This window comes from Numida meleagris, chromosome 3 (assembly GCF_002078875.1).
Source record: "Numida meleagris isolate 19003 breed g44 Domestic line chromosome 3, NumMel1.0, whole genome shotgun sequence".
In the NCBI taxonomy this organism is placed as follows: Eukaryota; Metazoa; Chordata; class Aves; order Galliformes; family Numididae; genus Numida; species Numida meleagris.
This window is the reverse complement of record NC_034411.1, coordinates 8,033,451-8,051,952: the sequence shown is the minus strand read 5'-3', so window position 1 is coordinate 8,051,952 and position 18,502 is coordinate 8,033,451. Positions and strand designations below refer to the sequence as shown.

General features: G+C 35.8%; 1 protein-coding gene across 6 annotated transcripts in view; it reads right to left on the bottom strand.

Moving 5' to 3' along the window:
* Positions 1–18,502, bottom strand: part of WDPCP (WD repeat containing planar cell polarity effector) — a 147,958-nt gene that overhangs the window by 72,498 nt on the left and 56,958 nt on the right. For 5 of the 6 annotated variants that reach the window (XM_021390630.1, XM_021390632.1, XM_021390631.1 and 2 more), the window contains exons 8-10: positions 9,580–9,694; positions 5,616–5,752; positions 1,215–1,406 (exon numbers count right to left, since the gene is read on the bottom strand). In XM_021390630.1, coding sequence (XP_021246305.1) covers positions 1,215–1,406; positions 5,616–5,752; positions 9,580–9,694 — 444 coding nt within the window. The remainder of the gene's footprint in view (positions 1–1,214; positions 1,407–5,615; positions 5,753–9,579; positions 9,695–18,502) is intronic. The other variant, XM_021390633.1, reaches the window with a different exon arrangement.

Below are 18,502 nucleotides of genomic sequence, written 5' to 3'. Positions count from 1 at the left end.
TATCTGGCAGAGGAGAGAGACGAGTCAAAGATGACCACTAGTGGGGAGAGGTCAATTGAAAAGAAAAATAGAAGGCAGAACTGGAGGTAATTTAAACTTAAATTCTACAGTGATTAATGACAGAAATAAGAAAGAAAAGCTGTCTCAACTACATTTTCTCTTTCGCCTTCAATATATAGAAAATCCCAAGGGGAAAAAACTCACCAAAATTAATATTATTTATCAAAGTAAGAATTCTAAGATGTTAAAACACGTACATATTCCCAAATTACAGAGAACTGAATGTTGTTTACAAGAGCAGCTTATTCGAAGTGTTATTTTGAGTTTTTCCCTACAGGGAAACAGCCTGTAATAGCTACCACAGAACAGCTATCCCACAGCTGGTCCTGAAGTTTGTGCTCTTCTCTCTTTTTACACCACAGTACAAGTGGCTTAAACTAAACCGAAAATAAAACACTCCATAACATCTATATAAGATGTTCATCCAGAATAGCTTACCTATTTTAAATTTAAGATATGCTTCTTTTCAAAAATATGCTCAGATAGCTTCATTTAAAAGTTTTTATCAAACATAAAAAACTGGATTCAAATATTCTAAAATATATGAAATAAAAATGAAACAGATGAAATGCCTAAGAATGTAAGATAAACAAGTGTTAAGAGGAGGGTCAGCCCGTAAACCTGTTCTAACTTGTAGCTTACATTTCTACCTGTAGATGGGGAATTTTGAATTTTTCTCTGAGAAAATGGTGCCTAATTTGATCAACAGTCATCACAACAACTTAAGCAGCATCTGCATGTAGCTAAAAGCTTACAATAAAACAGTTAAAGTAGATTACGAAATGCCTATTGGTTAACATTGCAGACAAAATAAAATAATTGCACTGGAGAAGCATGCAACAGCTACAGTTTCCAAAACAGGTTAAAGAAGTTTTAGTGGTGACAGCCACAAAGCTATTCAATTTTAAAGATCTCATTTACTTGTCATATTTCTCAGATTATCAGTTTTGATGTGTAAGTAGTAAACATAGTAAATAATGAGTTTTTTTTCTCACTAAATAATTTTTGTTTTTAAGATGAGGATGCCTCATTTTTCTCCATTACATTTTGAACATATCTGTTTCTTCTTATCTACCTGAAAACGCATTTAATCTGAATAGTTATTTCTTTAGCAAGCCTGAAAAATCATGTAACAAGAGAGTTCAGAACTTTACCTCCAGTCTGCCATGTGCACAGCCTAACAGCAATAGGTTGGCTCTGTCCCTTTCACAGGAAATAGGAGACCAAGGCCATGCTCCATCACTAGTTGCTGACCACCAGCAAATGGCCATATCTTGCATACAGTTTATTGCCAGGTGACGTTTCATCCTTCTACCTTCTGGTCCAGGTATATCAATGTAAGAAATCTGATAGAAGAAAAAAATGCAGAAAATATTTAAGGTGATAAAATAGCACAGTGGGAGCAATTGGGAGCATTTACTTTGCATGTGTGAAAGAGAATCTATATACACACAGAGGACTGCGCACATATATCTCCATATAGGCTGTCTGTAAATGTGAAAAATATCTCCTCAGACAGAATGAGACACGCTCACACTTTTATCTGTGGGGAGGGGATTGGGAAGGAAAGGAATGTGAGTTAAGAAGGAATTTACTGCAATGACTCCAATCAATACCAAAACGTACAGTCATGGTTGCTTGACAGCATCGACCTACACACAGGATTTAAGCTTAGCCATATTAAATGACAAGTTCTGCGAAGCTGACCAGAAAGCTAAGGTTAGTGTTTAAGACATAATCAAATATTAAATACATTCTATGCTGTTTGAGCAAACGTGTATCTTTCTTTTTCTTCCCTAAACTAAGGAACACAGACACAAATATTCGCTTTGTGAGAGAATATATACTTTTCTGCATAATGTGGATGAGCTACAGCATCATGCGTAAAGTTTATGCAGCTCTTGAGAATTGTGCCTCTTTCTCAGGAAGGATTTGTGGAATTTATTATTCAAACTCTGTTATTTTGGAGCATGGTTATTTGAAAACATGAGCAGTGCACCATCTGGGTGACACATGCCAAGGAAATATAGATTGCACCGCATTTCTGCTTAAGGAATTAATGGAAGGTTGATAGCTAGGGGAGAAAAAAAACTATCTTGCCATTGCTGGTCAGCAATAATCGAACCACTTTCTGGGGATTAAGCGCATGGCTAAGCCTACTGGACCAGACACTAGCAAAGGGCAGGGGGTCTTCTTATCAGAGAAATGCTTCTGGAGCCAGTCTCACTACATGACAGATTGCTTTCATATTCCTGTCTGCAAGGCAACAAAGGATGGCAGTAATGCGATAATGCCAGAGTGCAATGGGTGTTAAGAACCCGTTGCATTTATGTATTGTATTTAGTAAATAATCAGGCTCATCCAAATTGTGATCTCACCACTCAACCAAGGCCATTAAAATCAAGGTTAATGCTTTAATAATCCTTTGCTGTTTTTTATATGGTCAAAAAGAACCCTTTTCTATTTGCATGGTCATAATATTATTGACCTCTTCATCCCCTGAATACACATCAAAAGGAACTGAAATCAAAGTAATTACCAATGTTGTTCTCTCATGGTAAACATTTAACTCCTTGTACTGTCTCTTGCTTCAGTTAATTGAAATGGATTAAAAATACATAGATGGGAAAAACTTGCATGAGGTCAATATTTTTAGAATATACCATACTTGTCAAAATTCTATTTAAAAGTATAAACATAATGCATACAGAAAAGGGAACAGATAACTGCTATTTGAATTCAAACTGTCTACAAACAGTGAATCTGGTGACAATACATTTTTTTAGGATGGAAAAACAGAAAACTTTCACAGATATTAATTAGTGCTGTAGTGCAGTGTTTACTGGTCATAAGAATTTCACATTTAATAGCAGCAAAGAATCTTTTGTTTACCTACCTTTACATTTTGCATTAGACAAGGTGTTTTCAAACATGGACTAGTGCCAATGAGGAAAGGCAAATGGCAGTAGCTTTTGGATAAACATTAAAATAGAAGGAAAGCATGGCTGACTTTTTCTCATTATTAATAGCACTCTGGCAGTCTAGCACTGCCTAAAGTTCCTTGTCAATTTTGCCCACATTAGTGTGGACACTGATCAGTATGAACTTGCATCTGTCCACATCCCAAATAAATTAAAATCCACTTATGACAGAAATGTAATTATATTGTTACATACTATTGCAAACAAGCATTTTCCTCATTCTAAAAACAGAAACAGAAACCTAAATACCATGTACCTTTTTCAAGGCAACACTGAAAGTGAGAGGCAAAGATGAAAGCTACACTCAAATTTCCTGAATCTTTGTTCTACATTTTAATCCTATAGTAGTTCTATAGGAGTGCAAACTGCCTTTTAATTTGATTGCTCTTGAAAATAATATCAACACTAAGGAACTGGAGTTTTTAAAAGTGTGTATTGTTTGCACATTTGCAATTGAGGAAGATCTTTTGTTTCTTTTGTTATTACTGCTTCTTTTGTTGTTAGTTTTTGTGAGTTTGACCAGAAGCAGCCATGAAGAACTCTAATTCAAATGCTGACGTAATATTATTGCGGTAGTGAATAACAGTTTCTGCTGGCTCACACTAGTGCAGTTTTGAAGATAATAAAAATTATATTTAGCTGCCTAACTAGAAAGCTTCACAGAAAAGAATATTCAATTAAAAAATGCAAATGCCTTTTTTTTGGCTGGCAAAGAAATAATCCATAGTGATTTCCACTGATTTCAAGAGAAAGCAAAGTTACTGTTGAACACAGAGGTGTTTCTAGAAGCTGAGCTGTGTGAGCAAATAACTGAACATAACAATCCTATTAAGGAATCCAGTAGATATTTCTGGTTTCCCAGGGCAGAGACAGTTTTCTATGGATTAGGCTTTCCTTCTTTGCCAAGGAAAAACGCCGTAACCATTAGATCCAAAATGGACACAGCGATACCTAGAATAAAAATATATTTTCTAAACGTAATTACAGTAAGGAGCTATAGCCCTCATAATTAAATGAAAGTGATCTTCAGCTCACCAGTTTCTTAGTTAGAGTTTACAGCTATTAAAAAAAAAACAACAAACACAACCACCTGCCAACCTTGCTTCTAAGCACAGCCTTAACAAACACTGTAGGCCAGGCACAAGTGCACATCATTTTAAAGTAAACTACGTATCAGCTCAGTTCCTGGTGAACAGTGAACTGTCTCAAATCCACGTTATAGAGGTAGGATCAATCTCGCAAACACAAATCATTGCTGAAAAGAGGCCCTGAACTGAAACAGCCCGGAAAATGTTTTAGATATTCATCCTAGCAGAAAATATTTCTACTAAGCAAGTTAAAATGTAATATGGCAAAACTTTAACGCATCCTCAAAAAGCTTGCCTTAAAGATGCAAATTCTCTATGTGAGGAACCAAACTACTGTGGGGGTGCTCAAGGAAAAACGTTTGCTAGCACAAGATGTCGTTAGTATTTATTCAGTTTTAAAAAATACAAAATCACTCTTCTGCTCACTACATCTTTCTACCCTTCTAGAGCAAAGGCTTGACACCTCATCTTTCTCGCAGTGAACTGGACTCAGCCTTTTTCCTACTCTGCCTGTTCAAAATTAATTGCCTTTAGCTGATTATTTTGTTATGCTGTTGTAGTACCAAGCACTTCCACCTAAGGTCAGAGTTACGCAGTCCTGAAGCCAAAGAGCTTCCTTAGGGTGGAAATGGGTTATGTCTACATAGCCCAACCCATCCAAGAAGCAGCGTAATTTTGCTTGAGATGAACTGGTTTCTACTGACACGTAAACCAGCCAGTTTACATCTGACTGCCTTTCTGCTTCTGCTGTGACTGTGGTATAGACACACATACATAAACAGCTGGAACAAGGGATACTTTAATCTACACTATATAAATGGGGAATTGAGATACAGAAACACCAAGTCACTTGCCTAAGGTTATATATATATAATTTGTCAGTGGTGAGAAACTCAGCTTCTGTATTTTGAGTCCTAGCTCAGTGGCTTAGTTGCAAAACCAGCTCTCCCAACAATATGATTACTGTACCTAGAAGAGAAATTAAGACTTCTGAAGAGTTACAACAGCCTCAGACAGATGACTGAATTACCATAGCTTCACGAGTTTGTGTATATCAGTTGAGCCATAGTAATTGACCATGCATGCATTTTTAGCCCACAGCAAACAAGAGGCAAAACACATTAGCTTAAATCTTTTACACTGAGGTTTACCATAACGGGTTTTACTTCATGCTTGTTAGATGCTGAGAATGTGCAAAGGGTCAGTTACTGATGCTCAGCTGACATGAGTTAATCTGTTAAGCAGGGGTAACTCAACTGTGCATCTGAGCCCTTAACCTAAACAGAACCTCGCAGAAAATTGGATCCCTCTTGGTACAGTTTTAATTCATTAATTCAGAATGTCATGTATTTATTTATTTACTTTTCAATAACTGTCACTTTTAGGATTTGAGTTGTTCTGATCAGTTATACAAAAGTTCAGTGAGTGCCAGTAATTCATAGCGTAAAGTTACTGTAACATGGACAGTCACTACTGACAGCTATACCTTAAAATCCAAACAAGAGAGTTTTTCACGTCTTCTTCTGTTTACATCGGGAGAATCCATCTTCTTTGTAAACTGAATGAAGCAGAGCTGGTTATAGTCCTCAAATGACAAGATGATGAAATTGTCCAAAAGAATACCTGGAATAAAAAAAAATGCCACCACTATAATATCTACTTCTAGTAACAAAACAAATTACTGAAACCTCCACTGAGACACTGCAAAAAGCAATTTTTTCAAGACACTGTCTTAAATATTACACTGAAGCCTCTGTAATCTCCTAAAAGACATCCATGTGTCATCCTGCCAGGACCTTCTTTGGAAATGAGAAATAAAGCCTAGGGAGCAGTCAGATTACATAAACCTGAATAAATTATCTCACATCAAGCTACCACTACATTCAGATATATGTTTTATGCCCTTCCACATCCATTTTCATCATCGTTCACCCTTCCATTTTTTTCTACAGTAACATCCACTAGTGTTTTGGAAGTGCTCCTAATTCAGCATTGCTCGTTTTGAGGGCAATAAAGGTGAATTCACACTTGAGGTGTAGCTGGTGTTTTGACATTGTAAATCTCTGGCTGTTATGTACAGAATTATGCTTCAGAGGGGTTATGAACTTGTTGAAAGCTTTACTTGTGGGCACCTGAGCAATACAGAAAACCAAGATGGAATGGATTCCCTTGAAGTCTGAAAAAGTGCAGCGGAATGGTTCAATATAAAACTGATTAACAGACCAAAATAGCTCAATATAAAACTGATTAACTAATTTGACAATGAAAATTAATTAGACAATGCTATCTAGGATTTTTCCCAAGTGTTATCTGGTTATTGAAACACTGCCTACATTTAAAGTGATATCTGAGAATGAAATGTGCCATCAGGGTAACTAGTACCAGATTGCTGAAGAATTGTTAATGAGAATCAGGATTAACGTAAAGCTAGCAAGCTGTTTTCAGAAAGTAAACTCAGAAACCTCTGCTAAAAGGAAAACACTAGGAAAATTGGAACCGGGTTTAAAACCAAACAAATAAAACCCTGCAGAACAGCCCCTCATAAACAACCAAAAAATGCATTTGCAACTAACATCCTAAATTTTTGAACACATTTTTGATATCCTTAAGTACCTTCTGTCAACAGCTGAGTCTTACACATAAGCAGTGAAAACTGATTATTCAGCTTTGCTTTGATTTAGTCTGTTTTATAACCAGTTGCATTTTCCAATAGTCATGTACTAGCACAGCTCTGAACTATCTGGAATGCAAATGCTAAAGGGTAAATTTAAAGCCAAAAAGTTACCTTTGAAATGGAACCTTAAGACTAGTTTTTGGAAAAAAAAAAAAGTGATAAAGTATCTGATATTGTGAGTTAGAAGCTATAACTGAGCTAAATACACGTGAAAATTCAAAGCCACTGAGCATGTATCTGCGATGTGTACTCCATCAAAATATTTTTCCATCCTCATAGACATAGCGTACATTAAAGATGATCTACAGCACACCTCCAATGCTTCCATAATTTGTTCTGGTTGAAGAAAAGAAAGCAGGGTTTGAAGATCCCTGGGCAGGTGTGGATGACATGAGTAGTGCTGTGATTCACAGCAACTGCGGCTGCAGGGCAGGAGTGGAAGGAGCAGGAGTGCAGTGCTTGGCCATGCTCAGACCACCTGGCTGTGCAGCCAGAAAGGCTCTGCTGGAGGATGGCATGGGCTCGGGGCAGATAAGAAACATGGGGTGAAAGATGAGAAACTACGGAAGGGTGATGCGCATCTGCTATTGCTTGAATCGTGTATATACTTATTGTTATCAGTAGCACAAATATTGGAAGATTCTGTTGATTTTTTTTTCCCTGTCTGAAAAGCAAGCTTAGAAATTCTGAGGCCAATTAAATCTACATGAATGCAACTATGGGCACAGTTACACCATTATTCAGAGAGGTGTCCTTCAGAAGACCTACATTACGCTGCTGGGTCAGATTACCCTACAGAGAGGGGCAGTGCAGACAGTATCATACATGCTCCTGCCTCAAGGCCTCAGTGCCACAAAATTATTACCGAGTGACAGATACTGTTGTCTATGAGGAAGGCAGCTTTTCTACCATATCTACTTAACTTTTTAAAAGATTATTATTTTGCCTATAGAAAATAAACTTTAGGAGAACTTTAGTAGAGACATAAGGATGATAAATACAACCTTAATTCTGTATTTCATGCATACAATCTGACTTCTATTATTCTAGATATTAAGAGGGCATACTACTCTGAGACATTACAGTGTTGTGCTGGTAGATTTTAATCCTTATCCACTTTGACATATTCATAGATATTAAGTATATTATTTTCATACACATTTCTTGTATTAAACACCAAATTCCCTTTGAACAACTTTATTGTTACAACTCTGATTCCAACCCAGATTTGGAAAGACAGGAAATTATGCTGGATTAAAGTTAATTTATTCTAGGACAACATTACGTCTTGGTTCACAGTGAGATGAGTTCAATGTAGAAATTTGTACTTTGAACACCATTTGTGTGGTTAAAGAGGTATCTACTTTTATTGTTCATAAAAGATACATGTATTACAATGAGAGGTATTTGGAGGCATTTCTTTTACTGAACAGAAGAAGCCCTGTTTCACCTTCATTTGTGGACGTTAACAAACATTTGAATAAGTGAATAAAAGGATAAACAATTACATAACTATATTTATATAGATAATAGTTTGAGTATATAACTGCAGAAAAATGTATTTGTTGCTTTATTATTGCTGTAGGTTTAAATTGTCTTAGTAGTAATGTTTTTTTAATTGTATTTATATAACACTAAGTCAATGTCATGCAGTGCATGGATAACTTAATTATTTACAATTTATGAAAAGATTTAGAAGAGAGTAAATTCTACATAATTTCTACAAACAATTTCAGTGTGGTTATCACCTTTGCTTTGACGCTTTCCTACTTTTCGTCACCTTTAAGTATGAAATCCTCCCTCTGGCAACAAGGAAAAAAATCCGACTATTGAGTAGTTTACAAACTGGGGGAAGAGTGGGGAAAAAAATGTCATGATGCTAAATGTATTCTACACTGTGTAATTAATTGATGCAATAAGTGAGGTTAGGGTTAGTTTTTTTGGATCGTAAAGATTCTACTAACATAGTTATATTAATGATATTTTTCAGGACTAAGCTTACAGTGAAAGAAAAGATGAGAGGGACATTGTGACTTTCTTAAATAACCAGGTCAACAGAGAATAAATGCCTGAGTGGGGTTGAAAAGAAACCATTGAAGGTCAAAGCTAAATCTAGCATATATTCATATTAAAAGGATGTAATTTGGACCGACTTTTTAAGAATTTGGAAGTACCATGGAATTCCCTATTCTTGATCATGTAGATACCACGATATTGCCTTCTGGTTGTTAGTGGAGCTAAGAAGGGACACACTAAAAATGCTATATTTGTATTAAAAAGTTCTTAAAAACGGGTACCTTTCTTCCCACCGCAATAAACAAAACCTTTGTAGTTAGTCATTAGTTAATCGTGATGGTGAGATGCTGGAAATCCATAAACTAAAACAGAGCACCTCTACCTCGCTAATGTTATCCATTATCTTTACTAATAAAATATTTTAATAATAACTATTCCATGTAATTAATCAGTTGGGTACTGTTTCTTTCTGTTCCATTTTCCCCACTTATGAAACAAACGCAAGTTCACATGGCATGTTTATAGCGAACAAAATGCGTGATTTTAAAAACCCATTCAGTATTTGACAAGCCTGAAAACTTTGATGTTAACTATTATTCTTAAAGTGTTCTTAGTCCTGAGGGTTGTAACTATGGCACTACATGCAATTACTTGCTGTGTTTGCAAGTCCCCAGTGGCAATAATTAGTCTACCTGTTGACATACTGTTTCTCTACTCCATTGTTAATGTAGGCAATTGATTTGCACGTGGGTGTAATTACCATCGCTGATGGTGTCGGAGATGAGCTTCCCCACCAGGGTCCTGTCAATCACCACTTTCTCCAGCTGTGGCCCAGAAAGGCTTAGGGAGACCAATATACCTGAATGAAAGAGGAGCTAAATCCAAATGGTGAGAAAACAAGACATCAAGAATCATTAATAATATGAAATGTTCCAAGGTAGATATTAGCAGCTATTACATAGTAATTTAATTTTCAAAATTATGAAAAAGACTTTTATCCTCGATGTGAAGATATCTTATAATAACTTTGAAAGCTTTTTCAATGAAAAAGAGAGGTGTAATATGACACTGAATCATGTGGCTACAAGAATTACAAATGAAGAACGATTGAAGATGACGCATGCTAGATCCCTAAGTGTTGAATACCATGTATTGAATTTTTCTTTTAAAAAGCAAAATCAAATTTCTGTCCTGAGTGTGTAAAGGGATATACTGATCTCTCTAAATTGTCAAGAAATTATTTATCTTACATTTCCTGCTTTTACTTCTTCCACATCACATTCAAGTGTTTAATTATTAATTTATATCATTATTCATTAAACACTTAAATATGCTCTAATTTAATGCCTATTTATTATTATTTAAATGCTTCTGTATATGGACACTGGGTCAAGAATTTCCGATACATCTAATAAAGTGGGGCATACTGCAGCTTCTTGGTACTGAATTTGAGACATTATAAAAGTCATCTATAGACCTTTAGGGCATAATTTTTTTCTAGTGTGTTCATACTGTCCCTCTCTCATCATTTGATTTTTCTGTAAAAAAACTGTAATTGTATAGCCTGCATTAAAAACAGCACACAAATTTATGCTACATGTAATTTTATATTACTTTCAGAGATGAAAAAGAGCACCTTTTTGCTAGTCCAGTGATTTCTGATCATTCGTATATTGTTTAACTTAAATAATGGTTCTCGACCATTCTCATAGCTCTGGGCTCCTAATAAATTCATATACTCCCCTTGACATATCAGAGATGTCTCTCTTAGAAGAAATTTAAACTATTGGACAGAATATTCAGAGGCTTATCTCAGTGTTAACTGAGTATTTCTCCCTAATTAGTGATAATTAAATTACACATACAATCTCAAAGAATAAGTCACATACTTATCAGATCTTCCTGATCCCATATCTTACATAAGAGAGATAATACTCAGTGGGATGTGTCACAAAAACATTCCTTTTTGCATAATTAACTCATTAAACTTGATAACTGTATGAATACAACTATTCCAACAAAACAATTCATAAAAAACACAAACTCTCCCAATTTTGAGTTGAATTTACTTTGCCAACTTTATTTCAGTACACTAACAGCTTTCTAAGAAAAATATTGCTTTCTTAGTAACATGGCAAAAGATGCTGTAAGGGTTTGTAAAACAATCTGACCATACAATTGTTTATCTCATTTCCAAATGTGGGTTCTGCAAAAAACGTATGTAAAAACAGTGAAAGATGTGATGAAAAAAGACTTGGATTTTCACAAGCAGTACTGAAAAGAGATGAGGATTTTAATTTATCACTTAGTTCCACCTCTGATCCTGCATGCTGCTGGACTAGATGACCTCAGTACAGAAGCTGAAGACATTTCAGACCAGCTCTAACTCCTGCCACATGGTTGCAACTCTGAAGGAGTCATCCTGGCAGATAGGTTCATTTCCCTCTGATCACTGAAAAAAAAATTATCACTTCAGCAGGGACCACATCAGCCCAAAAACTGAGCAATCTTTTCTGGTAAGGGATGCTCAGAGGAAAGGTCACTGAGGAAACATAGCAGGGACTCAACAAATGCCAGAAGTAAGGGGTTCCAGGTCGTACTTCTGCTAAAAGTAGATTTTTAATAAAATCTCAGTATTTTTTAAAAACTTGCAACCAGCGAAATGATTGCTCTTGCTGTAGAATTTGGAATGCAAATGCCTGTCCTGTTTTATGCTACAGTTCTGACACAAACATAGTTGCAATTTAGCTTTTTAGTACAACACACCAGTACAAAAGCACCAGGAAAACTAGCACATATGCAAGAAAATATAATATCGGGAGAAATCCTGAGTTGGCAGTAACGTACATTAGGTGAGACCCCACACCTCTTCTGTCTTTTTCATACATATCACAGACAACAGATAAGAAAATTTATCTGAATATCCTTTAGCTTTATGGATACATTACAGTTATTTTTTCTCTGTTTTAGATGTTTCTGTTTCAAAGTCAAGAGGACAAAAATGTCACGCGACTGCGCTAAAATAATGGAAGTGCTGGGAACCAGAACGTAGCGATGCAATTGAGTTGCCTCTTGTTCAGTGCTCTGTTTCCAATAATTTAGCTATGAAAATTGTCAGTTATACCTATTTTGTTACATTACTATAGTTCTGTGCCCTCTGTAGCAAAGAACAGGACAAGTATATTTCGGATAAATTTCTTGCTTGCCCTTACTAATATTTTTAACCAACATTTCTCCAGTCTATCTTCCTGCCAACTCACAGTAGTTTGGAAATAAATTCTAGTGACTACTGAAATCAAAACCAAAAATACCTATGATGTGAAAATAATTAAGAACAAAGGATTTTTTTTCCATCCCACCAAAGTCTACATACATTAGTTTGAAATATACACACACACACACACAAAGTGTTTCAACATTCTCTGTCATGACAGATGTCCTTTAAGGTTTTGTCCTAGTAAAAATGTTAGACACAGTTACACTCATGCAGCTCTTATTACAGTCTTTCAAAACTTCAATTTATCCTCACGTTGAAGTTAGATTAGATAAAATCACAATTTATTTCCAACTTGATAATGTAAGTCTAGCAAGGTTTGACTATGGTTAGCTATCATTGTCCAAAGAACATAGTTGAAAAAGTGTGGGTCAAAACACAGAAGGTGACGAGCTACTGCGCAAGAAAATATTTATCAAGCAATATTACATAAATAGTAACAGTTCTAAATTACTCAATAAATATCAGCCAGCCAGAGAAAAAAAAACACTCAGAATCCTTCAGTGTTATGCACCAACAAGAGAGCTGGTGCAGTCACATAAGCTCTCCATCTCGCATCTTCCCCACCACCTTTGCTTAGGAGCTATGCTCTACTTGCAGAAAACATTACTATCCTGGTAGGAGAGTGTGGGTTGTTCCCACACTTATTTTCCTCACAGAGGCTGAGGAAAGCATCCTGGAGTCAACCCAAGGATGGCTTCGATGAATCAGAAGTCTTTAGCCTCTTGGTTTACCTGACAGAGTAGGAATAACACACCACCCCTCTCCAAGTAAAGGCCAGAAAAAAACGTGTTGTGATCTGTAGCTAGCCAGTATATTAATGAGCGAGTGCATTACGGAATGAGGCCATGTGTTTGTCATTCTGCCGGAACTTAATATGTCTATGCAATATGCTGCATAGAGACATGCTTGCAACTCTTGGATTGACAGCAATAAATACAAGGTTAGGCTTCTTCAACTCTTACGTGTTTCGAGGTATAAATTTACTTTCTGCTGATACGTTCATTTCCTTCTAATGACATAAATCAAACCTGTTACAGAGCTAGAATGGACACCTATGGAAACTCTTCTACAGTGAATGAAGATGAGACTCATATAAACAAAATTATGGTATCTACATCCTTTGTTTTACATGTATGAAACTTGTCATTGAAACAATGGTAAGTATTTTCAATATTGCATAGATACAGTGATAGAAAATAGGTCAAAAAATTAGTTCCGTGGCTTCTATTTTTACTTCCTTTACTCACCCTTTTTTCTTTGCCAGTAAAACATTCCTTCCCATTATTCTCTGCAGGACTTTGAGATGTTTAGGCAAAGCTTAATATTAAATTTAACTAATTTTTGCTATAATAATTTACTTATCACATCCGGTAATATGTCTGTGTTCTACACAGGTTTAAGTCCTTGCCTCTAGAAACTTTAGAGACCAAATTAAAGACCTTACATACTATGTGGCCTTGTAATGCCAGTGTTTCTTACAATCATAGAATCCTTAGAGTTGGAAGGGACCTCTGAAGGCCATCTAATCCACCCCCCCTGCAATGAACAGGGACATTCTTCTCATAAAAATCCTTCTGATTAGATGAGAGGGCTCTTTAAAAGAATCCTTCCGAGAAAGGCATTTCAGATGGAAAGAATATACTGAAGGAAAAAAATGATTAACTGGACTGAGTCAATTCCAAGTGTGGATGGTGACATGAGAGAAGTTACTAAGTTCAGTACTTAACATATATGTGAAATAAATGGTTAGCTGCAACATAACCCTCATTTTGACATTTCTCAGATGAAACCATAATAATTGTAACTGTATTTTACAATACATGAATGCGATGTTACCAAGGAATACTAAAACTTTTCTTACAGGATAAATAGTATTGGGAAATGGAATTAAAAGGAAAAACAAACATTTCATACAAAAGGCCTGAGATTAAAATGATACAAAGCAGAGAATACATACATATTTCATAAATAGTTCTTCAAGTTTACCATGAAATAGAAGCAGATATTTAAATAAAGTAAGTAATATATTATCTTTTATCAATAATATTCAATAAAACAAAATATTTATCTGCTCAACACTATTTCAATTCCTAATACACTTGGAGTCTATGCGAAGACTGCTACATGATAACAAGATTTAGGTGTTGTTGTACATACACTTGCACAGTTAAGCTCATATTTTGGTGGATGGGAGCAGTCCAATGATAAGCATGAATGAATGTAGAGGAAATGGGAAAGATTACAAACTTGGCTCACACACAGATACACAGCATTCAACTCTAAGAAGGACTGCTCAGGGGAATTGCTCATCATTACTAAGGAATAAAAGCAAATGTCAGAAGCATTATTTCTACAAGGCACAAAGTTACTCCATTTGTGAGATATCAAATTAGGGAAAAAACACATTAGTGAAATATACCAAAAATCTTTCAGACTGAAGTACTGTGATGTGAAAAACGGGAATGAGAAGAGACGTCTCTACAGCTTTAATAGTCTCAAGGTGTTCCTAAAATAAGAGCACGACATCATGTCTACTGGAAGAATATTTTTATGCTTGAACAAAGCATGAGCAAAATGTTTGGGCATCTGGTGAAATCACACATTGGAAAGAAAGTGCCACTTAGAGCCTGTGCTACCAGGGAGCTGGGAACGAGAAGACTTTGGTAGAGGCAATTATATACTTTGTGTGACAAAATGGCTCTAGAATGGGCAAGCAAGACATTTGAAGATGCAAAGGATATTCAGGGAAAGACAGAGCCCTTCCCTTCACCAATAGCAAAGTGCTCCAATATGTGCATTACTCTCTACTAAGCAAAGGACTTAAGTACATACTCAGAACCGATGGACTTCAGTGGATCTTAAGCATGCACTAGAATGAATTCCTTTATCCTTGGAAGCCGTAGCCCTTGACTCCTCATTCATGCAGCTTAGCTGCTTATCAGCCCTTCTACCTAGAAAGATACCTGCAGAGCAAAGCCAGGATTTGCCTCTATCTGATTAAAATTGGAAGAGAAGAAAAATATGCCTGTAAAATATACTGCTCCAAACTGTTTTCCCTTACAGAGCCCAGCTGACAAAGGAATATGCAAAAGGAGAAGAGAATTGCAAAGCACTTCTTGTTCAAGCAGGTTCCTAGGGTTTTTCCCCACCTCTTCATTCCAGCTTGCTTTCTTAGCCACCCTACTGTAATTACTCTGTTGCATGCCTTATTACAAATGAAGTTACTGTTGTTACATGTTACTGTTTCACAATAATCAATGTATTTGTACTTCTAGCTCCAAATCTCTCAAACCACACAAAACAGTAAAGGTTGTGATCAAAAGCAACCAAAAGAATTTAATAGGAGGGCAGCGTTCCTCTTAGTAACTGGTGATGGATACTAGCTTCTAACATATTCTAGACCTAACGTCTTGATTTTGATATCAGTTGTGCTACTGTATGTCACCACATATCTTGCTAAATCATTTTGCTTTTGGGCACAGTAGCTGATATAACAAGCCATGTCAGCACATACTGCTGTATCTCAATTCAGTTTTATGTATGTCAGTGATGGTAACCTAAAAATCATTCACATACTTATGTAAATTGCAACACAAATCAGGTTAGATCATTGTTATTAAGCAGGGAATATATAGATCTTTTTCATTAGTAGGTAACTGATATGATTCACATCCAGTGCTTGGCACTTATACAATAATTCTGTTGGCATGTGCTTAATTCTACACAGTAACACAAATGTTAAAAAGTTGGAAATAAAATATTTCAGCTACATCATAGTAATTTCTACTACCCTATATTGTAGAGCCAATCTTGAATCAATAGTATTATTTCACAGGACTGACTTCATGATTTTGTGGTAAAACTTAAAAACATTCCAAAGATTTAGAGGAGACCAGGGAAGGGAAGAAATCAGAACTTCTTCATATTATACTCTAAAGTACTGATAAAGTTAATTCCTTAGATTATTACTTCCAGACAGGGAAAAAGCAATTTAATTATAAACAACACAGTGCCCTTTCATTGTAAAGGCCTCTTGTCTTTTTTCTGTCGCACTTCTTTTATGGTCTGTTTACTTTCTTTTGACACCAGCTAACAGAAGATTACAGGATTATTTCAGCAGCTCATCACAGGTCATCAAAGTTGGGGTTCAGAAGTACTGTAAAGAAATGGTGTGCATTCAGATCCTACTAGAACTAGTAGGAATGGAGTTAAAGAAAAGAGCTCAGACCTTCAGGGCTCAACTAAGCTCTTTTAAATAGGAGGGTAAATTCCTTGAAAAAAATCCCTATACAGTCTAGGCTATGGTTACATGAACGGGCACATCTTCTATTTCAGAAGCTCTAAGCACTACTTGAATATAGACTGAAGACTGCAAAAATAAAGGTCAATAGATTTTCTTTAGCAATGCACTAATTGAGCAAAAAAATTAATGGGAGAAATGTTGATGAATAAAATGAAACATTAAGAAAGGTATAAAGCTGGGACAGCATTATAGTAGTTCTAGGCAAACATCTACGAGAGCCAATTTTGAGAAACCCAAACAAACACTGGATAACCTGCATGCAAGCTGTCTAGATTTTTCAGTGACGGCTGATTGGTTACTACGTGCAAACTTATTTTTAGAGGATGTACATTTAAATTTACAGACCCTAATTTTTGCCTGCAGGCTATTTAGAATCTAGAAGATTTGGAGGAGGCAATGAGGGATTAGTAATCATGATTTTTAGGTTCCAGAAAGCACACTAGCACCAGTCCTATGCTTGTTTTTTGCACAGAGAGAACTCATACTATTTTATTATTTTTTTTCAGTATTGCTATTATCATATCTCCTTTCAGTTGACTTCTTTTCTTTCTATTCATTCTGTCTTGCTAAAGTTACATGCATATGTTTATCACAAAGGAATGGGAACCCTTCCTGGTACAGCTAAAGATATGGCAGATTCAGATACACAGAGCAATTATTAAAAAGAAACATGGTTCTTAAATATTTTAATTCCTATAATTGAATTTATTTGGCATTACACTACTAGAATGAAGAGCTAAAAAAATGAAGATGCTATAAGTCAAATCACAGAATAGAATCACAGAACCACTAAGGTTGGAAAAGACCTCCAAGTTCATCCAGTCCAACCGTCCTCAAATGATGCCCACTAAGCCATGTTCCTTAGCACCATACCTACACTTTTCTTGACCACCTCCAGGGATGGTGACTCAATCACCTCCCTGGGCAGCCGGTTCAGTGCATCACCACTCTTTTGTATCAATTTTAGCCCCAAACACTGAAAATTATAACAGAATAGTTCACTACATGCTTTCCATGTTGTTGCTTTCTACTACACTTGAAAGTTAGTGCAAACATGGTCTCTCCTTTTTCCACTAACAGCTGCTCTGGTATCTACCTGAAGCAGCACGTGACTACAGCTGTGCTGTTGTACAGATCACACCATTATGGGATAAACATTTTCTAGTGAATCAGTCTCCTGTTTGAAATTAAAAAAGTGGATAGCCTCTTTTTCAGAATTTCAAAACATGAGCATCAAAAAGGAAGAGACCTTTTTTTTCCTGCAAAATGTTCAAAGGCAGGTGAGTAGTGTAAAAGCAAATAGTTTAACATAAAGATTGATACAAGATGGGTTTTCTAATCAAGACCCTCCCAAACTATTCATTTTTCATATTTTATTTTCATTTGTTGGGCAGCTTATATTTTTGAAGACGACAAAGTGGAATATCACCATCACTTTGGCAGAAAATCATAAACGCTGTTGGTGAGTTCAGTTATCAGTCGTTACTATATTAAAAATATTTTGTTTTGTGACTGACAAACCAAAAGCAAAATTTAAGGAGAAAGAGATGAATATGATTTTTATCTGTAACTTTAACTCTGGCTACCTGCTATGTATGTCATCGAAAAAAAAGCTTTTAAAATTACTCAATTTATCACGTTATATCCCTTTATATGATCCAATCCAATATAGAGCCATCTGTTTTCTTTCTCATCATGAATGAGAAATAAGTTAACTTGTATTGTCTGCTCTTTGTTTATGTAGGCCTGAAACTATTTAGAGGATGTTAAATTAAAAAAAAGAAAAAGGGGGGTTTATACTCAACTGATAGTCAAATAGAGATGTTATAAAGGACAATCACATTTTGGCAAGAAGTGCACTGTTCCAAAGTATGCATTGGTAAGGGATGCGGGTCTATGCATATAGAGATGGGAGGGGAAGGAAAATGATAGCAGAAGGAACTGGGAAGCAAATGGAGAGACAGCAAACTGAGAAGCAAATGAACACACAGCTAATTGACTTAGTATTTCTTAACCACATTCCTTTTCTAATCAGAACAATAACAATAGAAAAAAAATCATCCAAATTAGCATGCAATTAATATTTAAATCAGTTCTAGAAGA